This window comes from Mauremys reevesii, linkage group 15 (assembly GCF_016161935.1).
Source record: "Mauremys reevesii isolate NIE-2019 linkage group 15, ASM1616193v1, whole genome shotgun sequence".
Classification (NCBI taxonomy): domain Eukaryota; kingdom Metazoa; phylum Chordata; order Testudines; family Geoemydidae; genus Mauremys; species Mauremys reevesii.
In genome coordinates, this window is record NC_052637.1 from 3,878,041 (window position 1) to 3,901,224 (window position 23,184).

Here is a 23,184-nt window from a genome sequence, read left to right on the forward strand (position 1 = left end):
GAAAGGAGGAGCTGCCAGTCTCACAGGAAGAGCATCTCCCCAATCCAGGAAGCAGGGAGCAGCTCCAATGGGAGACCATGCTGAAAAGTGTCCTGGTCATCCCACCTTTAAAAGTGTGTGTGTGTTGTGGAGGGGAGACATGGGTCCTTGGATCTCCTTACCATTTAAAGTGTTATTTTTAGGGCTGTGTGTGTCATGGTCGCTGTCAGTTTGGTTGGTAACTTTAGCTACAATCTCATGAAGACATTTTCTCTGGAATTTTCTCATAATTTAAAGGCAATCTTCACCCACAAACTCACCCTGTCTGTGTGGTCCAAACAATTCTCCTTTTTCTCAGTTGAGATGGCAGAGTGTCTTGGGGGAGAAAGGAGAAGAGAGGTGAGAATTTCATATTCATAAGAGCATCCCCACTCTGAAACGGTTTTATAATTATGACAGAGAAACAGACAGAGAGGCCCAGAGACACACTCAGGTATTTAATATAAAAAGGTCTAAAATCTATTTCACCTCTCAATCAGGCATCTCTCAGCAATGGAGCCAGCAGCCTTACAGCCTCACAGCTATCCCAGGACACACAATCTGTAAGAGATTTACTTTTCCCTCCTCATCCCTCCCTCCCTTCAGAATCCAGTTGGTTTGTCTCATTCACTTGCTGCCTTTTCGTAACCTAGACCCAGATCATACAAAGACTTTGGCATAAAGTAACTTTACCCACTTGGGTCCCTTTGACACTAACGGGATGTTCAGAGTTTGTGAAATCCTGGCTCTAATTGTGAGCTGTTGGGTCTGTTTACTCAGCGCCTCTACAGAGAGCAGCAGCGGGACCTTGTCCTCCATAGGCAGAAATGGAAATAATAGTAAAATTATTTTATCAAGGTGGAAATTGAGGTGGGGAGGGTTGGCTCAAAGGGTCCGATTCCCCTGTACCGGGAAAAGGAGAGAGGAGGGGCCTTTGTGACTCTGCTGTTCAGTGGCTGCAGGGGCCGGTGAAGACCTTGGCACAGGCTGAGGAAGTTCTGAAGCCAGCCAGAGCTACATCCCTATGACAATGGCCCCCGTGTGTTTTAGCCACTGTGCAGAGTGTGAGAGGCCCAGCTTTACATGGCCCACCTCCCTCTGTCCCTCGTCCACCCCCTCCGTCTTCCACCCACCGTCACCACCCCCACCCCATTCCCAGCCCTCTCAGGAACCCGCCTTGTCCCTGTAGCTGCTGTGGAGGAGGCACCAGAGGCTCCTGTGCTGAAGGAATCCCTGACCATAGGGGAGGGGCTTTCTCCTTCCCTCCAGCCCATTTGGCAGAAACTAGCTGCAAATGGGACCAGAGCTCAGAGATGTGCTGGATCCACCTGTGAGAAATGTGCCCCATGGCTGGTGATGGGGCAGTAGACAGGAGGGCTCTGAGCAATAGAGAGTTCTTTGCCACGTGTCTGGCTGTTGGGTCTTGCCAAAATGCTCGGTATCCAACTGACCATCATATCTGGGGTGGGGAAGGAATTGTCCCCCAAGTCAGATTGACAGAGAGCCGGGGGATTTTTTTCTTTCCTTCCTCTGCAGCCTGGGGCACGAGTCAGTTGCAGATTTAAACTAGAGTCAATGGTGGATTCTCTGTAACTTGTGTAGTGGGGCAGTTATCACCCTCCTGGGATAAAAGGAGGTAAAAGGTGAAAAGCAGCTGAGGTCGGCTGACTGGGAGGCAGCCACAGCTGGGGCCACACCCAATTAGGCCACAACTGGCCCTGATCAAAGGGCTGGGAGCTAGGCAGGCAAGAGTCTCACTGCAGGGCTGCCTGGGAGCAGAGCACAAGGTACCTTACACAGAGCAGGGCTGGGGTGGGGCAGGCAGAGCTGGGACAAGGCTGAGGCCTTGTTAAGGGCCCGGGATGGTACTAGGGTTAGAAAGGCAGTAGGTCCAACCTCTTTGCTAATGATGAGTGGACATTGTGGACTGCAGGCTGCCCCAGAGAAAGGGGGCTAGATGACTGGCAGTAACCACTGAGGCAAGGTGGGTATAGAGGGTTGGGATGCCCCTGGGAGAGGAGACCCAGAGTGTGGGGGTACTGCTGTGGGCAGAACCCCAAGCTAAGGGCACTGGGGTCCAGGAGGGACATGGAGGGCCTGAGGCAGGAGAGACACTGGCCAGCAGTGGGCGCTCTGGAGCAGGAAAGCTAATTCCCTGACTGACCAGCAGGAGCGCGCACTGCTGAGTGCTCAACCAGTTACACTTGAAGTTTTAAAATCATGATTTAAGGACGTCACTAACTTGCCCAGAGGTTAGGGGTCAATTGCAGGAGTGGGTGGGTGAGGTTCTGTGGCCTGCAGTGTGCAGTTGGTCAGACTGGATGATCATGATGGTCCCTTCTGGCCTTAAAGTCTTTGAGTCATTTCTTAATTTAACAGCATCATCTAAGTGTGAACCAATTGATCAGCACCATTCTCTTCTCAGAGGCTTATCCCAATTTCCATTCCTAAATCCCTTCTAAGTACCTTTGAACTTCCCAGAATCTCCATTAGCACAGTCGTTTTCTTGGAGAAACCACTGACTCGCTCTTCCAGTTCAGGAGAAATCTCCTCTGGCTGCTGGAACTTCCCTTCTCACACCTGGAGGAAACAATTTCACTTGATTATATTTTACTGTGTGACTCATTATAAGTTCTGGCTAGTGAGTCGCTGCTCTAATGGCCCTGGAGTTAGAATTCCTCAACTTCTCCCAGCCTCAGAGCAGGTTCCTCACAGGCCATGGCCAAGCAACACAACCCAGGCCCAAGCAACCTTCTCTTCAAAGGTCATTAATATTCTTCAACTCTGGTCTGGAGAGACCAGCTCTGGGGACAAAGGGGTGAGTCTCCATGGCCAATTCGCTCCTTGGCCTCCATGTTCTGAGGACAGAAGGTTCCCAGGTGAAGTGCTGTAGAAATCTGCCTCTAGGAACTAGACTGAGACACCAACTACCCCTTCCCCAACTCATTCCACACAGGTCTCCAAACAGCCCTCAGATCGGGAAAGGCTCTTGAAAACTACTGCCCTGGGCTGAATAGTAACCAGGACCCAGCAGTGACAGGCCCATATTCCATCCCCACAATCCTGAGGCAGCCAGTCCCCCAGGGATGTGACATCTCTACAAAATACTTGAGGTCCATCCTTCCCACTGACTGGAGAATTCCAGAGTCTTCTGTACAAGAGTGAGCACCCCAGGATGGAGCTGATCAGAGAGATTTGTATCCAACATGTGATCTCCCCACACATTTTGCTGTAGAGCCCCGGGGAGATGCGGTGCTACCCTCATCATCAAGCTCTTTCCCAGCATTGTGGAGTGCGAGGAGCCACATACCTGCTCAAGGTGGTTCTGACGTCCTAGAGGAGAGAGAGACAAAAGAATTTCAGTCTTCTCTGACACACACACACAGGGATTCCAGGAAGTGATTTAGGAAGTATGGGGAAGGGACCCTGCCCTGGCCCCAGGGCCATTGATTCCCTGAGCTAATGGGGCTTTTCCATCTTTCATATCTCTGTGACTCTGCTAAGAATAATACTCACTCAGATGTCAGCAATGCACATGCTGAGTGACACTGAGATCTCCGACTGCTGGACTCCAGTGCTTATGATTCAGCAGCCCGCTCCTCCCTCTGTGGGGTCTGGCATGTTTCTAATGATGAGTGCCGGTTTCCAATTGTCCTGGGGTGCTCAACCCCATGCCCCACCTCCACTCCAAACCTTTCCCCAATGCCACACCCCAACCCAACTCTTCCCACTCCCACTCAACCTCCACCCTGTCTCTTCCTCGTCTCCTCTTGTGAGCTGCCATAAATATAAAGGAAAGAGTCACATAAAATACCTCCTTGCAGCTGTACTGAATCGCTTTACCTCTAAGGGGTTAAGAAGCTCAGATAACCTGGTTGGCTCCTGACCAGAAGGACTGATAAGGAAAGAAGTTACTTTCAAATCTGGTGGGTTGGTGGAGGTTTTGTTTGGGCTCTGTTTGTTTGTTCCCTCTCCTGATGGCGAGATAGACCAAGCAGGGACAACAGCTCCTGAAAACCTACCTGAAATGATCCATCTAAGATTACAACAATTCTAACCAAGGCAAGGAAATGCATTAGCTTATTTTTTTTGTTTTAGCTTGTGAATTTTCCCTATGCTAAGAGGTAGTTTTATTCCTGTTTTTGTAACTGTGAAGCTGAGTCCAGAGGGGAGTCCTCTATGTTTTAAATCTTTTTATTACCCTGTAAAGTTACCTTCCATCCTGATTTTGCAGGTGTGATTCTTGTACTTCTTTCTTTATAATAAAGTTATTCTTTAAAGAACCCCATTGATTTTAGTGTCCTAAAGATAAGGGTCTGGTCTGTACTTACATTAAAGGCAATTGGTTGGTATATTATTCCCAAGTCTCCCAGGAAAGGGTGTGAACGGGCTTGGGGGGATATTTTGGGGGAATAGGGATTCCAAGTGTCCCATCTCTGAATTTTTGTTTAAATCACTTGGTGGTGGCAGCAAGGACAAGGAAAGGAATTTGTGCCTTGGGGAAGTTTTTAACCTAAGATGATGGAATATAAGATTAGGGGGTCTTTCATGTGGGTACCCACCTCTGTCCCCGAGAGTTCAAAGCGGGGAGGGAATCCTAACATGAGCACACTCCCTCCCCGCTCCTCCCACTCCCTCCCAGCATCTCCTGCACACAGTGGAACAGCTGATTGCAGCAGGCAGATGGTGCTCGAAGGAGGAGGAGGAGTTAATCGGCAGGGCTGACGGTGGGTAGCACTGAGGGGGAGAGCTGGCTGTCCTGGAGCACCCACCTATCTTTCTCATTCAGTCTCACCTGTAGGAATTCACTCGCTGGCTTCTGACACTTCCCCTCCATCTCATTGAGCAGCTCACTGAGATGGGAAATCTGCTTGGAGAGTTTACTGACATTTTCATTCTGGATCCTCACAATCTCCTCATCCAGCTTCTCCAGCTGGACCAGCAGGAGTCGCTCTTGTTCCTCCAGGAACTGCTGCAGTGCTGAAATTCAGACACAATCTTCTGCCTCTCGGTTTGTGTTTGTTTCTGTATGAAATAGGGCAAGGGCTGGTCAGGGACATATGGACGGAGCCCGGGTCCTTTCATGGAGAGCTGAGTGTGCAGGAGGGTGATTTTCTTTGAAAATCCTAAGATTGACTCTACCCTGTGTGTACTAGGCAGGGGATTCTCTCACACCTTCCCTTTTGGCCCCTGTATCCCTGTGAAAGGGATGTTTCTCTGTCAGTCATGGTCACCATCTTCTGTTATTTATGGTCTGTGGAAATTCAGACCCAGAGCAGCAGGAGGCAGGACTCAGCACTACACTAACAGAGACGTCAGGGGAGTTAAAAGAAACAAATGTTTTAAAAATGCACAAAATGTCTAGAGACAGGGGACGAGCACTTCACGGGACATTTGTGTGAATTCAGGCAAGCCACAAGGGCTACTCATCAACTGAAATGGAAGCTTAGGGCTTGTCTACACATGAATCAAACCCAGCAATCCGTGATCATGGAGAAACACACACAAGCCCATGTTCACGTAGGGCACACAGGAGTCTGCCTCCAAACAGACCTCCACTGCCAGTCCCACAGCTGGTTCATAACAACAGGCACCTACCAGATATTCCGGCAATTCCTCTCTCCGTCGCTTTCAATCCCAGCAGCTTTCTCTCTCTTCCCTCAGAGTTTTCAAATGGGCCTGGATTCTTTCCTGAAGAAACAGAAATGATTTGGGAAGTTTCATCTGGATAGTTGAGAGGTGCTTGGAAGTGGGTGTTTTCCACCGAAACCCCAAGATGACTATGGTTCTAATCACTTTGCGACATCAGGACCACCAAGGTGATGAAACCTCATTAATGGAAACTAGGAGCGTGTCACATTCAGACTCGTTACCAATTCTGGTTCAGTGTTTTTATTAATTAGCAAGAGATCTCAATTATACCCAAGCTTTACTGGTATTTGTGAATTGATTAATGGTACAGAGCATAACAGGGCACTGGAGTCACATGGGGGTGAATCAAGAAACCTGTTTGTTGAAGGTTTAACAAACAAAGTGATACAAATCTCAGAAGCCACCAGGGGTTAAATATGGGCTGGGATTTCAGCCCTGAAGCCCTGGGGCTGCACTGGTTGGACAGAGCTGGTCTAAGCACCAGGGCAAAACTCGTGAGATGTCGGGAGGCCGTTCGTCTGGTTGGAAGCTGCGCAGTCCAGTTTTGTGGAGCACTGTCCCTGTCCGGCAGGGACTCAGCACTGGACTTGGCTTTCTCTGGTGCAAAAGGGAGAGGAGGAGACTGAGGATGCAGGAGGACACCCGTGAGGGTGGGGGCACGGCTGGGGTGGCACCTTCATGCAGAATGATGCAGGTGGGTGGCACACTGGAAAAAACGGTGGTGGGGTCCACACAGGGTGACTGATACTGGTGAGGACGGGCCCATGCAGGCAGGTGTGAGGGTGTCCCGTGTTCTGGGGATGCCTCAGTGACCTCCCTAATTAGACATGATGCAGATTTGTATAAAGTACGGGTTGGGGGTTGCCCCAGTGCTGTCCTAACCCCTCTCCATGGCAATGCCCCCTGGGCAGGTACCCCACGGTCCCATTCCCTGGTAAAGATCCCGGAAGCAGTGCATTCTGGGAGATTTCAAAAGGCTGCCTGGTGGGACTAATGGAACCACTCTGACTGGTCCTTGCCCACGTACACAACAGAACCGGTCAGCTCCAGCCTGGGGTTAGTTTTGCTACAATCCAGTGTAATCCCAGTGGTACTTGGCATGGACCTGAGCTGTCTGGAGCCCTTTTGTGTGCGGACTGATGGTGCTCGGGGTCCCTCACAGCATTTAGCCCAGTGATCTCCTCTAGAGTTTAACCCCTCATGGAGCAACACAGGAGTTCAGAATCCCAGTGAGAAACCTCCTCTCCCTGGTGCGCCTGGGACCTTTATCAAGGTGTCTCTGCCTCCTAACAGACACAATTCATCACTGGGTGGGGCTGATGCTAAGATGGCAGCATGGCAAAGTGGTTCAGGTCTTGGACTGGGTCTGGGGATATCTGGGTTCTATGCTAAGCTCTGTCACTGACATGCTCAGTGACTATGTGCAACTTGCTGCCACGCTTTGTGCCTCAGTTTCCCTTCCCACCTTTTGTCTAGCTAGACCAGTGGTCACCTACCAGTCGATTGCAATCCGCTAGTTGATCCTGGAGATTCTCCCAGTCGATCGCAATCTCTGGCAGCCGTGCGGCACTCCCAGAAGGGGCCAGCTTGCCTCCGCAGCCTGGGGTGAGGGCAGGGTTCTCTTCACAGGGCTCCTGCCTGCAAGCACCGCCCCCACAGCTCCTATTGGCTGGAAACGGGGAACTGTGGCCAATGGGAGCTGCGGGAGTGGTTCCTGCAGAGAGGGGCAGCGTGCGTAGCCACATGCTCCCCTCCAGGGGCCACAGGGGCACATTGGCCCCTTCCAGGAGTGGCGCAGTGTTGGGACAGGCAGGGAGCCTGCTGCGTTAGCCCGCTGCACTACTGACCGGGAGCCGCCTGCGGTAAGTCAGTGCTGCCCAGCTCGAACCAGCTTCCCAGACCCCTCCTGCCTCCCAACCCCTACTCCAGCCTGACCCTCCGCCCCGAGCCAGCACACGGTGCCCTCACCTGCACCCCAACCCCCTGCCTGAGCCTGGAGCCCTCTCCTGCACCCCAACCCCCTGCCCCAGGCTCAGCCCAGAGCCCCCACCCCCCCTGCAAACCCCACGGCCCCCGCCCCGAACCCCCACCCCCTCCGGAAAACCAACCTCCTGCGACAGACCGGTGAACGTGAGTCAGGGTGGGGGAGAGCAAGCAATGGAGAGAGCGGGGGTATGGAGTGAGCGGTGCTTCGGGGGTAGTGGTGTAGATCCTGCTTTCAAGATTTGATAGTTTGCCTCTGTTGCCGCACTGCCAGATCATTAATTTTGTTACAGCATCTCCCCACACAATGAAAACTTTACAGAGCTGAATGATGAGTAACATATATGCCAGGTAACTCTCAGTGAAATTAGCCTGTAATTAAAACCCCAAAGTTAACCCATTAAATCTAACAGCAATTCCCAACCTTGTACTCCTGGGCAGCCTCCTGGATGGGGACCACCATGTGAGCGCGGTGAGCCCGGGACTCTCTGCAGATCACACAGATGGGGGTTTGATCTTCCTCACAGAACAGTTTCAGAGCCTCCTGGTGTTCCCCACACACCCCATCCCCTTCTGCTCCCTTTGCTGCTTGTAAACTCAACCGCTTGGCGATTTCTACGACATTTGCCAGCTGCCTGTTGGGCCTGAGGTTTCCCTGTTGCATAGTTTCTCTGCACTGAGGGCAGGAGGCGGCTGTATCGGATCCCTCCCAGCACTGGCTGATGCAGGCTCGGCAGAGATTGTGCCCACACTCCAGAGTGACAGGTTCTGTGAAATACTCCAGACAGACGGGACATGTCGCTTCCTCCTGGAGCCTTTCCACGGGGTTCTCTGCAGCCATGGCTCCCTCTGGGCAGTGGATCAGGGTTAGTTTCAATTTCCTGAATTCACACTCTGCCCCGCCTGCAGCAGCAAGGGGGTGTTTCCTTGTCTGAAAATGACTCAGGCTGTTTGCAGAGCAGGAAGGACCGAACCAATTTCACCCCTGGAGGCTTTACTGAAAAAAGGTATCACTAGGGCTTTGGTTCTGCAATCAGCCCCTGTGCGGGTGTGGAAGGTCATTGAGCCATCCCTCTGTGAGGATGAGCCTGCAGGAGCAGGAGCTGTGTGTCAGGAGTGATAGTCAGGCTGGGCAGAATTTTGTTATAATATATAATTTTGACAGATGATGTTTATTTTAAGCAATTTTTTTATTTATTGATTTAAACTTTCACAGCTGCACAACAATCTGGGTTTTAAGCATTTCATTCCAATTAAAATTTTCACAGTTGTGGGAAATTAGGGGGGGATCAGACAATACTTTGGTCAGACCAGAACTATTTAATGACACTGGACACTGAGATTCAAAAAATTGAAGCTTTAGAACTGTTAAAATTGTCTGTGAGCAGGTAAATCTCCTCCCTCCCCCAGCAGCTCCCCCAGGGCAGTAACCCAGTGCCTCCCCCCCACCACAGGACCAAGGCTGAAAGTCCATCTGATGGCAGCTCAGGGGGCTGTGGAATGTGCTGGGATCTCAGCCTGGGCCTTAGTGGGGCAGGTGCCCCTGTAACGCAACCACTCCCAGCAAGGCCCTGCCCCCATTTTCTCCCTGTTTGTCAGTCTAGGCAGAGAGACCAGGGACTGCAGGGAGACCAAGCTCCTGTCTCCCAGGTGAGGGCTGGGGCCCAATGGCCGAGGGCAGCGGGTGTGCGGGGAGCTCGCACTAGGGGCTGCAGGGTACCTGGTGTGGGATAAACAGAGACCTCTCAGGCCACTTGCCCATTGCGGCTGCAGGAGGGGATGTGGGGACAGACTGAGGAGGCCTGGGGCAGTCTGGGAAGCCGCCATCAGGGACAAGGATGGAGAATTCAGCTGTGGTGGGGAAGCCGTGCTGTGCAGAGATGCTGCTGCGGATGCAGCTAGTTACCTGGGTCCAGCATTGCAGCAGTTTAACAACGTGGTTAATAGACACTGCAGCTCAGCGGAGGGAAGTGCTGATCTATCGCTGGTCTCCACGGGGCTTGAGATTTGCAGGCATCGTTCAAACACCTTTCCCCTGCGGCTGTCTCAGGTACCTGGGTCTTCACTCAGCATTGCAGAGCAGAGCAGATTCAGTGCTTTGGTACAGGGTTACAGGAAGGAAAAAGACTGGAATGGTGCATATTGTACCTGTCATTTCTCTCCCCGGGCCCTGGGGATGTACCGTGTGCAGCTGGTTACTTAGAGACATTCAGTCAGACAGCTGGGGTGGCATTTTTGTGCTTTGCCCCTTTCTCAGTAAATTGAGACTTTTCAGGATCAGGACACTGACTCATTCGCTTTCTGGGTCTACTTGCTCAGTGTCTGCTCAGAGCTCAGAACCGTGAGGCCTTCGTCCTCCATAGACTGTAATGTGAAGAGACACACAGGCATTTTATAGATGGGGAAACTGAGGCAGAGAGAGGGGTGGTTCAGTAGGCCCCTATTCAGTGGCTGCAAGGGCCAGTGCAGACCTTAGCAGCAGCCAGGCAAGTCCTGAGCTCCAACCAGAGCCACATCGCTGCTGTAATGGTCCTAAGGGGCTTTGCCAAGGTGCAGAATATAAGAGATGCAGCTTCATCCTGGCCACACCCCTCTAGTCCTTTCCACCCCTCCCTCCTCCAGCCTGTCCATGCCTCAACCCCACTCCCTCCCGCCCCTCCCAGGGGCGCTCCCTGTGCCTGCAGCTGCTGGGGAGGAGGCACAAACAGCCGTTCTGGCCCGCACAGGAGCCAGAGCACACTGAGGAGCTGGATCCAAATGTCAAGAATCTCTTTTGATTTAGGGTCCTAATTTGGGTACTGACCTAAGTGCTGAGGGGCTGGTTCTCTAAGGGGCTGGGCACCCACAGAGCCCACTGACTCCAGGTCCTGCTGTGGATGCAGCTGGAACACGTGCCCTGGAGTCCTGTATTTTGAAGAGGTATTTCAAGACATACAGAATTAGGCCATTGTTTAAAATTTAGGCCTTACCGATTTGCCTATTGTGATGTTATTGAAATGAACTGTGACCGTATAGATCATTGTTGCAACCAAGGTCCTAGAGCTGCACCAAATATTATACAAAGAAGGTCAAGTAAGGTGTCTATGAAAAGGTTGTAATTTGCTAGTTACGGTTATGCTGTCTGTATGTGTGTATCGTTTTTGTATTTGAAGTTATGAATAGTGGCTATCTGCTTGTTTCTCAATGTGTTTGATTTTAAGTAGCATCAGTGAAGCATTTGGTCAGCTTCTTGAGAAAGGACTCTTCTGAGTAAGTGCCAAATCAAGAAACACTTAACTGACAGTGGACCTTGGGAGACTCCAATCCACTTCTGAGGAGCCTTCCTGGGAACGTTCAAGATAGCATGTGAGCAATGGCTGCTCTACCAGCAAACTGAGTCATGCATGGACCTGTGACTCGCCCATGTGACTCCAAACACCATTTTGCTGCTGTGATTTTCCACAGTAAGAACAAAGGGATTTCCGTCCACATGGCAGAGGATATAAAAGGCCCTGGAAACCCCTATATTTTGATCTTCAGTCCTGCTTCTGACATCTGGAGGAACTTTGCTAGAAACTGAAGCTCTGAAGAAAGGACTGAACGACCCATCCAAAGCTGTTTTCATTGTACTCCAGAGACTTGATAGGAGCTTGCAGTTTATTCCATCACTGCTATAAGCCTGAACCAAGAACTTTGCAATTGTTGTATGTATTTGATTCCAGTTAACCAATTTTAACTCTCATCTATATTTCCTTCTTTTTATGAACAAACCTTTAGGTTTTAGATTCTAAAGGACTGGCAACAGCGTGATTTGTGGGTAAGATTTGACTTGTATATTGACCTGGGTATGAGGCTTGTAACCTTTATTTTTTCTTTTACTCGGGTATTGGTTTTCATAACTGTTCATCCCCATATAGAGTGGTGCTGGTGGTGATACTGGGAATCTGGAGGGAATTGCTTGTTTGACTTCTGGTTAGCCACTGGGATGAAAGTGAAGTCCTCTCTGTTTGGCTGGTTGGGTGTAGCCTTGGGCTGTGAATGCCCTGCTCTTTCCTGAATTGGTCCTCTCAGTAGTGTCCCCCAAAAGCATGCCTTGTTATACCCATTAACAGCAGTACGTGGGCTACGACTCATTGTATATCCCTGTTTATACTTGGTCTCTGCTCAATCCTGTTATTCTAAGCAGAAGAGGAACCAACTCCAGGGGTGCTCTGGAGCTCAACCCCCCACAGAAAAAAATAGCAGGTGCTCAGAACCCACCTGCTATAGCTGTTTGATGGGGCCGTTGATCAGCTGTTTGGCAGCTGGGGAAAGTGCTTGGGTGAGGGCAGAGAACAGCAAGCCACAGGTGGGAGGGGGCTTCTGGGGAAGGGTTGGATCAGGGGTAGGAAGCGGTGGAGAGAGGTCGGGGCTGGGGGCTGAGCGGGAGTGGAGCACTCTGAGGGAAATATAAAAGTCTGCACCTATGGTAAGCAGAGAGCTAGCAGTGAAAGGCCCATGTTACATCCCCAGGGTCTACAGGCAGCCAGTCCCCCCCGGATGTAATAAGTTCATAATTGACGATGACCTGTTCTGTTCATTTGATCGTTGCCTGTTCTGTTCATTGCCTCTGGGGCACCTGGCACTGGCCATTGTCAACAGACAGGACACTGGGCTACATGGACCTTTGGTTTGACCCAGTGTGGCCGTTCTTATGTTCTTATAATCTTTCCCAGGGGATGGGAAAATCCACTGTTTTGTTCATGGGCTGAGAACCTCAAGGTTAATTTGAACAAAGTGAAAGTAGCGGAAATGGGACCCCTGCGCCGCACACTGTGCTGAGGTGCCCTGGGGAGACGTGGCTTTCACCTGGTGTCCAAGCCCCTGCCCAGGCTCAAGAAGTGGGAGGGGGGGTGAGAAGGAGCCACGTGCCTGTTTGCGGTGCCTCTGATGTCCTAGAGGGGGAAAGGAGAGAAAAGAGCTCTCAGTCTAATACGTCACACTGTGGGGAGCCTTCCATTATGCTGGGGGGGGGGGCGGTGCTCGACTTCCATCTCTGCCCCTGGCTCCAGCCCACACTCCACCCCTTCCATCAGGGCTACAATCCAGCCCATTTCTGCCCCCTCCCCTGAGTGTGCCCTGTCCTCGCTCCTCCCCTCCCCCCTCAGCCTCCTTCCTGCATGCCACAAAACAGCTGGTTGCGGCAGGTGGGAGGCACGGGAAGGGGAGGGGGAAGCACTAATCGGACCCGTCTGTGGGCAGGAGGCGCTGGGAGGATGGGAGGTGCTGATAGGGGGCTGCCGGTGGGTGCTCAGCATCCACCAGTTTTCCCCTGTGCGGGCTCCAGCCCCTGAGCACCCAGGGATGGAGTCGCTGCCTATGGGTGGGGATCCAGGGTGATTGCCCTGTGCATGGAAAGTTTAGACCCTCTTTATAGAATGAGGGAAGGGATCAGAGTTTGCAGCAGCACCAGGGGATGAGATTTCAGCAAACTACATGCTGGCAGTTGTGGAATCCAATCTGTGAAAGGCCCCAGCCCAGCAGAGCCCCTGGATACAGGTGTTATCAATGCAGCTGTCAGCACACTGGGGAGTTCTGCATAAAAATGGCTGGCTGGGTCTGGCCCACTGAACTCAAGGCCAGCACCAGCCTGTGACTGCCCTGACAACACAGAGCTGAGAGCAGGACTGAGAATCAGGCAGTGGCTCCCTAGGGGGTTGTCCCGAGGTCTGAGGCTAAACCAACCTGTCCTGGGAATGGAAAGGGGGAGGCATCCTAAGAAATAAGACTATTCAGGGACAGTAAAGGCTGCAGGGAAAGAATTAGGGAAAACAAGCAAAGCAGTGAAACGGTAACCGCCAGGCGTCAACCTGGATCAGAAGGGATTTTACAAACACCGAAAATAGAGACCCTGACCTGGCCCCAAAGCCATGGATTGTCTGAGCGAATGGGGCTTTTCATCTCTATCATCTGCACGTCTGTAACTCTGCAAAGAACTGTTATAATTCCCATCTCTGCCATGCACTTGCCGAGTTATACTGTGATCTCTGAGTGCTGGACGCCAGTGCCCAGGATTCAGGAGCTGTCCTGTCTCTTTGCAGGGGTCTGGGTCACTGGAACAGTCTCACCTGCAGGAATTCACTCGCTGGCTGCTGGCATTGCCCCGCCAGCTCACTAATCAGCTTGTTGAGATGAGATATTGGCTTGGAAAAGTTGGTGGCATTTTCACCTAGTTTCTTCCCAATCTCCCTGTCTAGTTCCCCCAGCTGAGCCAGCAGGAATTGCTCTTGGTCCTGGATACACCAGCCCAGAGTGTCAAAATGAGAAACAATTTCCTGCCCGTAAGTTTCTCTTTCCCTGTGATGGCAAGTCACGGACATAAGGACACTCGTGGGTCATTTCATCATCAGCATTGTCCCCTAGCGCTTACATAGCACTTTTCATCTGTAGCGCTCAAGCATTTTACAGTGAAGGTAAGTGACGTTATCCCCATTTCACAGATGGGAAACTGAGGCATGGAGCGGTGAAGACCCAAATCTGCAATTGGACTTAGGTGCCTAAAGCCCAGGTTTAGACCCCTGACTCCCAGAATTAGGTGCCACTGAAATCCAGAAACCCTCTGCCTGGCTGCTCACTCAGCACCACATTTCTATAGTAAAATTACCCAAGGTTCCTAAATGTCTGCAAATCACCTGTGAATGCTAGTAAATGGGCAGTTGCCTTATGTTAGTCTGTGTAGCTAGTTACCGATGATGCTTAGGAAATAAGTTCGCCTAAAGACTGAACTGTAAAGAGAAGCCTGGGATTATATAGAGACCCTTGGGACCTGATCCTTTTAATCTCAGATCTGCTTGGTGCTTTATCAGGGAAAGCTTTAAATCATAAGATTGAGATCTCCAATCCCACCTGGATCACCCTGAATATGGACATTGGACTGTAACCTATGGACAAAGGGTTTGTCTATATTACCAAGTTGTCGACAAAACTTTTGTCTTTCACAGGTGCTTTAAAAAGCCCCCCCATCCCCATTCTTCGAAAGACAAAAGTTTTGCCGCGGCAAGTGGCAGTGTGAATGCCACTCCCACTGAAAAAGCGAACACTGCTTGCAGGCGTGGAAGCATTTTTTTTCAGCAAAAGTGCCCACAAAATACTGAAAAAAAGCGTTTACACGCACTGAGTTTTAGCAACAAGACTGTGTGTTGACACAGCCCTGTCACTAGAAGCTGCATGGTGTAGACAAGCCCTAATTCTGTAAGAACGCTTTCCAACTGCAAAGCTCAACATCTCTACTATGAGTCTGATCTCAGAACTGTACTCATCTGTCTGTGTGCTGATCTCTCTTTTAACCTATTTTCTTCTTTAATAAACATTAGTTTAGTTAATAAGAATTGGCTGTAAGCATGAATTTGGATAAGATCTGAAATATTCATTAACTTGGGAGGTAAAGTGTCTGACCTTTCGGGATTGGTAGAACTTTTTTATATGATGAATAAGATTTTCAGTAATGATCATCATATTTGCCTTGGGTGTCTGGGTGGAGGCTTAAGGCTGGGTTTCTTTAACTTTGTTGTTGGCTTCTGGGTAACCAGTGAGGTACCATAGAGGCGGTTTCATGCTGACTTGGTAAATCTAAATATTGGAAAATCCACCAGCTTTGGGGAGTGGCTCCCCCATTTTTACAGTCTGGCCAGAATTGAGTAACCTCAGTTGCTCCCTTGTGACCCTGGTCACATCATGTTTTTAAGAAAATGACTTGCATTATTCAGCAAATAATATAATGTCCTTCATTCTCCTTCCTCCTGTTCAGTTTACAGAAATTGCTTTGCACAGAGGAAACAATCAATAGCCTCTCAAAGGGAGGAGCATGTTACTCGCTGTTATTCACAAAGATCTGAGCATTGATAATGTTCCTGTGCAGATTTATTGGTGAGTAACAATGGCACCTACCAGCAGTTGCTCGATTTTTCTTCGCCCCCCTCTAGTTAAACACCATATTCTCATCTCCCTCTTTCTTCAAACCCCCCAAACAGCTCCACATTTGATCCTAAGAAGAGAAAGCTGCTTCTGAATTTTCTGTATTTTGGCAGATTTACCTCAGGAACAAAATTTATCAAAGGACATTGGGCACTAGCCAGTCACAGGAACAGCCCTGCAATCCACAAAGCTGAGTGAGGGGCCTAGACTCCCTATACAACATCCCTCTGGTCAGCATCTCCCATTGACTGGCTTAGGCAGCTCCCTGCCTAGCATGCTGGCTTTTGTGTCACCCATTCTAAGGCACTTACATCTCCCCATAACTCAGGCTTTGTGGCTCACAGTGTCATTCCAGTGACTTTCTAGGCAGCTGCAATTCAGGGTATGGCTACACTGGCGAGTTGCAGCGCTGGTAGTTTGCAGCGCTGGTCGTCCAGCTGTGCAGGGCCAGCGCTGCAGTGTGGCCACATTTGCAGAATTTGCAGCGCTGTACTGAGAGGTGCATTGTGGGCAGCTATCCCACAGAGCACCTCATCCTGTTTTGGCGCCGTTTTGGCGCTGAGTATTGTGGGAAGGGGAAGGAAGTGTGTGGGTCATTCCGCTTCCTGTGCCAACGCCCCGTGGTGCATCGTTTCACTTCCCAGCAGTCACAGTTTCCCCGTCCACGTTTCTTGCCATTGCGAGTGCAGCACGCTTTCTATGTGAAATGGAGCCTGAGCTGCTGAGGACTGTGCTGATGACTGTCGCCAGCACATCACGTTTGGCAGTTGAGCTATTCCTTCAGCTCCAGAGTGACAGTGAGGAGTCCGACGATGATCAGGATTTGCCTTATGCGGGTGACATGAAATTGCTTGTGGCGGTAACGGAAATGCTCAGCACCGTGGAACGCCGCTTTTGGGCTCGGGAAACAAGCACTGAGTGGTGGAATCACATCGTCATGGAAGTCTGGGATGACGAGCAGTGGCTGCAGAACTTTCGTATGAGAAAAGCCACTTTCATGGGACTGTGTGCTGAGCTCGCCCCCACCCTGCGGCGCAAGGACACGAGATTGAGAGCTGCCCTGACGGTGGAAAAGCGGGTGGCTATTGCAATCTGGAAGCTGGCAACTCCAGACAGCTACCGGTCGGTCGGGAACCAGTTTGGAGTGGGAAAGTCGAAGAGTAGAAAGGCAGAAGAGTAGAAATCAATAAATCCTGGGAGGGGGCTTATTGCTTCATGGGTGCACTGCTGTTTGTGGGCTTTGGAAAATGCAGGAAGCTGCTGCTTGGACTTGCATTGAAACACTGTGCCTCCCTCCATTTCAAACAGGAGTTAATACTTGAAGATATCTCCCTGCTGCGAGTTACCTGGGAAGCAAGGGAGGGTCTCCTACAATAATGCAGATTCCGCCCTGGCCCCTATGCAGCTTGCCTGTGTGCAGCCATGGTCCCCCCACCCCTCCTGGAACAGTGGCGCGGACGCATTAGCCTGACTGGGACAGGGACCACACTGGCTCTACCTTTAAACTTGCTCAAGCGAATTGCCTATGCTCTTGCAGAAACTTTTGAAGAGATTACAGAGGCAGATTACTGCGACGTGATAGACCACATCAATGGGATATTCCAGATCTAGGCATGCAAGCATGCAGCCATACCACCCCCTCCTCTCCCAAAACATTTGCATTGCAATAAAAGCTGCTTACCTGGGACCTGGACCTGCTCCTGCTCCTGTGATTCTTCTGCACCAAGTTCCAGGTGCTGCGACTGGCTAGCTTCCTCCTGGCTTGAGAAGAACTCCTGACTGCATGCCTCCTGGGACTCCGGGGTGTCTCCCCCCACCACAGTAGCCTCACTGTCTGTTTGGATCTCCCCCTCCACCTCCCTCTCCTCTATCGGCTCTGAACTGTCCATCGTGGTCCTTGGATTTACAGAGGGATCACCGCCATAAATCGCATCCAGCTCCTTGTAAAACCGGCAGGTCGTGGGGGCAGCACCGGAGCGGCGGTTTCCCTCGCGTGCTTTGCAGTAGGCACTCCGCAGCTCCTTTACTTTAACCCTGCACTGCAGCGCGTCACGCTCATGGCCCCTTTCCAGCATGGCTCTTGCTACCTGGGCAAAGGTATCATAATTCTTATGGCTAGAGCGCAGCTGTGCCTGCACAGATTCTTCCCCCCAAACACTGATGAGGTCCATCAGCTCGCCATTGCTCCATGCTGGGGCTCATTTGCCACGTGGAGGCATGGTCACCTGTAAAGATTCACTGATTGCACTCACACCTGGCTGAGCAAACAGGAAGGGGATTTTTAAAATTCCCGGGGCATTTAAAGAGCGGGTCACCTGAGGCCAGGGCAGTAGAGTCTGACCTGATGAACAGACTGGCTGAACAGGCATTCTGGGATACATCCTTATACCCTGGAGGCCAATAACAGCGCTGGTGTGTGGCCACACTTGATGACCAGCTCTGCAGCACCAGCACTGCAATCCTTATTCCCCATGCTGAGCAAGGTGTACGGCCAGCACTGCAGCCAGGGAGTTGCAGCGCTGGAAGTGCCCTGCAGGTGTGGCCACTTACTAATTGCAGCGCTGGAAAGCCTCCACCAGCACTGCAACTCGCCAGTGTAGCCATACCCTTAGACGTGGTGACATACACCCTTGTAATACCTGAGTCCCTTCCTGGATCCCGCTCTTTGTCTCCAACTCAAAAGGAGAGAGAAAATCCTCCAGTATGCAGCAGGTTTATGAGGTGAGGGGGCCCTGCCTGCTTTTCCTGAGCCCAGATGGCCCCCAGGACTCCCAAGGGAAGGGGGAGCTAGTGGGGGGCACTGCAGTTAGGTTGGTCATTTTGTGCTACGTGATCTGAACTCTCCTGTGCTTTATCTGGTTAAGAGATTAAGTGAAAGAGCAATAACGTTGGATGTGTGCAAAGAGTCTCTCCATGTGTTAAATGGTCACAATGTGCCCCCGGAGAGAATTCAGCTGAAACCAGCAGGCTCTCACCTTAGCATGGAGTTCTGGGAGATGGTGCATTCACGCATGTGGGAGTCTGGAGGGTCAGCTCGGCATTGGGGGTTAGGCAGCGGGTTTCACACCTCAGATAGGGAGCTAGAGAGCCCCCCAAGAATGTGCCTAGGGACCCCAAGACTGGAGCAGTGGATGGGCTCTGATGCAGTCCCAGAGGCTTGAATTATCTGGGGATCCTGGGGCCCACTTGCTTGGGTTCCCCTTACTGCAGTCCGGTGGCACCTAACCAGGTCCGGGATATATATATATATATATATATATATATATATATATATATCTATATATATATCTATATATAGACACACACACACACGTAAAGAGAAATCTTCTCATTGCCCAGCATTCAAACACCCTTAACTCTGACTGGCTGAGTTCTGGTGACTATTTCTACATGTCTGAAATATTAAATTCAGAGACACAAATGGAGACGTCTCCCCTTCCAGGCTGCCACATCCCTTTGCCTTGGGCTGACGGGGGCTCTTTCCTGTTCCTTGATTAGGGAGAGTCTCTCCCTCCAGTGCTGTCACTTCCTGCTCCCTTTGTCTTCGGGTACAACGGGTTCTATTAATGGCTCTTCCTGGGCTGGGCAGACACTGTCTTCTGCTCCAGGCAGGGCCCGATTACCCATTAGGCTAGGAGGGCTTTAGCCTTAGGCCCTCCTATTTTTAGGCCCTACTGGTCAGGCAGGGGGCCGGGCTGAGTGGGTTGGGGACTGGGGAGTGAGCTTGCTGCGGGAGCCCTGCTGGAGCCAGCAGCAAAGGCAGAGCAGCCCCCTGTGGCTTGGAAGCTGCTCAGCTGGCAGCTGCGCTTTGGCTTGCGGTGGGCTGCGGGTTCCGCCGCCACGATGAGGAGGTGCGGGGGGCTGACGGGCGCCCAGCCGGCCACCCTGGAAGCACAGCAGGTTGCCGACGAGGTGCAACTTCAGGTGGAAGAAAAAGAAGGGAAGAAATTTGAGGTCTTCACTGCTGTGGAGTTTAAAACTCAGGTGGTTGCAGGAATAAACTACTTCATCAAGGTCCATGTTGGCAATGAGGAGTTCTTGCGGGGGTTCAAAAGCCTTCCTCATGAGAACAAACCTCTGAGCCTCTCCAGTTATCAGAGCAGCAAGACTAAGCATGATGAGCTGACTTACTTTTAGTGGCTCTTTGGAAGAGCCTCTCTCAATTCTTTTTTTTATAGGCTACAAAGTGATGTTTCCTATACCAATGAATATAATGAAAGTGCATTTAAAAATCTTGTCTGAAATATCAATTCCTTTTCTAGAGTTCCCTCCCTCCTCAGTATCCCAAAGAAGGGGCTGGTTTTCCTCTCACTTACACTAGTGTAAAACAGGCGAAGTTCCACTGAAATCAACGGATTTACACTGGCATAAATTCCATGTAAGTGACTAGAGACTCATGCCCATATAATCTGTTGTGAGCTAAAGAGAAAAGGGAGTGTAATCAGTACAACTGTGACATAGAGCAGTATAATCATTAGAATTTCTTCTAGCCCTGTTACAGAATGCAATGTTACTCAATACATAGTAGAGAACAAACACATGTTATTGTTAGGGAGCTAAAGATGGAGGCTTACAACACTGGAGCAAACCTGAAAAAGTGAAAAGAAATAGGATCATAGTCATTTGAAATAGAAGCATTTCCTAGGCAATCAAATCCATCCCCCTACAAGGATATGATGTAGTTCTCCATAGAGGAAATGTCACATATGACAGCGCTTCTTCACCAGATCTTAACCAAAAGTCCTTGTAAGGTAGTAGAACCACATAGGCACTTCTAAACAGATAATATTTCTACAGAAGGTACAGGGTGTATTTAACAGGAGTTTCACTCTGTTCTCTTAGCTGTTGTTGAAAATGTATGTGTTGATTTGGATTGTTTTATTTATAAGGGCCATCTTCCTCACAGCCCCAAGAAAGGGCAATCTCCCTGACAGACGAGCTGCCATTAAAGTACAGATTAAAAATGCTAAAAAAAAAAAAAGAGCCTGCTGCTTCTGCTCCCTCCTGTCTGTGTCTCCTGGCGCTGCAGGATCACACTCACAGGCATGCGCAGCACATTTCATTCGGGTGTGCACCCCGGGAATTTTATTTATTTTTTTAAATGCGAACATCATAAAGGTTGGTGTGTGTGAGGGGGTGCGGTGTGCAGGAAGGGGCTCAGGACAGGGAGTTGGGGTGCAGGAGGGGTGCGGTGTGCAGGAAGGGGCTCAGGACAGGGAGTTGGGGTGCAGGAGGGGGGCAAGGTTCAGGCAGGGGCCTCAGGACAGGAAATTGGGGTGCAGGAGGGGGGCGAGTTTCAGGGAAGGGGCTCAGGACAGGGAATTGGGGTGCAGGAGGGGTACAAGGTTCAGGCAGGGGCCTCAGGACAGGGGGTTGGGGTGCAAGGTGCAGGCAGGGGCCTCAGGGCAGAAAGTTGGGGGGCATGGTGCAGGAGGGATTTGGGCTCTGACCTGGCGCCGCTTACCTGCAGCGGCACGCTCCCTGCGTGCCTGCCCTGGCTCGACGCCGCACCACTCACCCCATCCCTGCGAGGCCCCTGCGTGGCCCCAGGACTCTGTGTGCTGCCCTTGTCATGCCTCCAGGTACCTCCCTCGAAGCTCCCATTGGCCACAGTTCCTGTTCCCAGCCTATGGGAGCTGCTGGGGGTGGTGCCTGGAACAGCACATGGAGACCTTCCCCCCCCCGGGGGGGCCCCAGGGACCTGGTGCGAGCCGCTTCTGAGAGCGGCACAGGGCTGCGGTACTACGGCAGGGGGAGCAGGCAGACGAAGCAGGGGAGGAGGCAGAAAAGCAGCGAGACAGACGGGAGAACCCAAGGGGACTGTCTGTGACTCCATGTTCAGGCTGTTCTAGTGCTTGAGTGTTCTCACCTGATACCTGGGAGGTGAGGTCTAAATACAGGACACACGACCAGTGGGAGTCTGTGCCCTGGTTTATAACTGTTTGCCCTGAGGTTGGTACTCACGTTCGTGAGCTGCTGCACACAGCTTGGTGGGAGAACTGAACATGGGTCTCCCACGTGCCAGCCGAGTGCTCTCACCATGGGGCTGTTAGAAGGCACCAAAACCACCTCCTGCTTCTCTCCTCTCACCCTTTCCTGTGGAGCGAGGCAGGTGCTGACCTCATTCCAGCAAGAAACACCTTAGGCGCCTGAGCCACCTGACGTCAGATGCTGGGTTCCCGTCTCTGGGTGGCTAAGCAGACGTAGACACCCCTCTGCAGCCCCGATTTAGGCACCTGTCTGTGAGATGGGGCAGGGCTTAGGACTCCCCTCCCCCCTTGTCGCCTCTCCCATTGCCTAGCTGAGATGGCTCCCCGCCTAGTGAGCTGGCTTTTGTGAATTGCACTGTAAGGTGCCTGTGATGCCCATCCATTGTATAGGGAGTTTAGGCCCCTAACTCAGCTTTGCAGACTTTGATTTTCTAGTTGCCTACAAATTAAGGACAGAGACAGAGCCCCGGCTGGAGCATGACACATCCCAGTAAAACCCAAACTCACCATAGGGGCACAATATTCCCTGTGGGGGTTGAGGAGACACAACCAAGTCAGGAAGCAAATCCCAGGACTCTGCCACCAGCACCTGCAGCTGGGACAGTAAAGTGGAACAAACAAACAAAAAATTGTTTGTAAAGTTTTATTTACAGTCAGTAACTAAAGGTGGTAAGTAAATGGAGCCGAGAAGGAGCCTTAATAACCACAGCATGGAAAGGAGATTCCCCAGCCACAGAAAACAGTTTTCTTAATGAGGACAGTCATCGAGGAATTAATACAGGGAATTAATGAGTTACAGTGTCACTTTCAGTAATGTAATAAATCTCCCCGTCCCGCTCACGTTCCCTTTCCTTCCATACTGTCCTTTTCTATTCATTATTGTTCTAGCCTCACTTCCTATCCCCGTTTATTTCCCTGTGTCTCTCCCCCCGTCACAGATCATCCCTCTCGGCTGCTCTCTTCTTTCCCTGATTTTATCCCTTCCCCTCTTGCTGCCCCTGGCTGGTTCCCCTGGCAGGGATATTTTCCTGTCACTCTTCTCATTTCCGTTTTCCACCATTTCTCATAGACTTTCCCTTTATTCTTGTTTTATTTTCATTCACATTTTCTTCTTGCATCTTCTAATTCCCTCTGCTTAAACCTGCCCTGTCCCTGCTTCTCCCAGTGCTGCCAACCTCAGGAGTTTAAAAAGAATCATGAGACTGACCCAATTATGATTTTTTTAAAGGTTATATAATGGTTTTTCATCAATCTGCACCGATCTCCCCCTCCCCCCCATGGGTGTGTGTGACCATTACAATGTTACCAGTTGCCTTGTAGTGACCGTGGTCCCTGCGTCAGGAACTCTGGCTGGGAGACCCCAGTGAGATCTAATCCCACAGATCTGTACAAACGCTCCCTGCTGCTGCTTCTCCCCAACCCCCGAAACCCTGATTGATTCATGCTGTGTCCCTGCCACCCCCATCTCCGCCTGCCCCCTGCCCAGCTGTTAGTACTACCCACTACCCAGCCCCTACCTGTGCCCCTCAAGGCCCCTCCTGCAGCCCCAGTGGTTCTCCCCCACCCGCTCCGGTCCCATCCCTGGGACTCAAGAGAGGGAGGTGGAGGC

The 23,184-nt window shown here is 51.1% G+C and overlaps 2 protein-coding genes and 1 long non-coding RNA gene across 3 annotated transcripts; 1 reads left to right on the forward strand and 2 right to left on the reverse strand.

The window, feature by feature from the left end:
• Window positions 1–2,586: 2,586 nt before the first annotated feature.
• Window positions 2,587–4,946, reverse strand: LOC120384009. The gene is made up of 3 exons (XR_005588597.1): window positions 4,814–4,946; window positions 3,329–3,351; window positions 2,587–2,598 (listed from the first exon to the last, which is right to left on the reverse strand). It is a non-coding gene; the product is annotated as an uncharacterized LOC120384009 (long non-coding RNA).
• A 703-nt stretch (window positions 4,947–5,649) lies between these two features.
• Window positions 5,650–8,617, reverse strand: LOC120383501 (zinc finger protein RFP-like). The gene is made up of 2 exons (XM_039501669.1): window positions 8,078–8,617; window positions 5,650–5,709 (listed from the first exon to the last, which is right to left on the reverse strand). The coding sequence occupies exons 1-2, from the start codon at window positions 8,492–8,494 to the stop codon at window positions 5,650–5,652; spliced, it is 477 nt and encodes a 158-aa protein (XP_039357603.1). The 5' UTR covers window positions 8,495–8,617.
• A 10,811-nt stretch (window positions 8,618–19,428) lies between these two features.
• On the forward strand, window positions 19,429–19,744 carry LOC120383502 (cystatin-B-like). Its single transcript, XM_039501670.1, has one exon. The coding sequence runs from the start codon at window positions 19,429–19,431 to the stop codon at window positions 19,720–19,722; it is 294 nt and encodes a 97-aa protein (XP_039357604.1). The 3' UTR covers window positions 19,723–19,744.
• The last annotated feature ends 3,440 nt before the right edge of the window (window positions 19,745–23,184 follow it).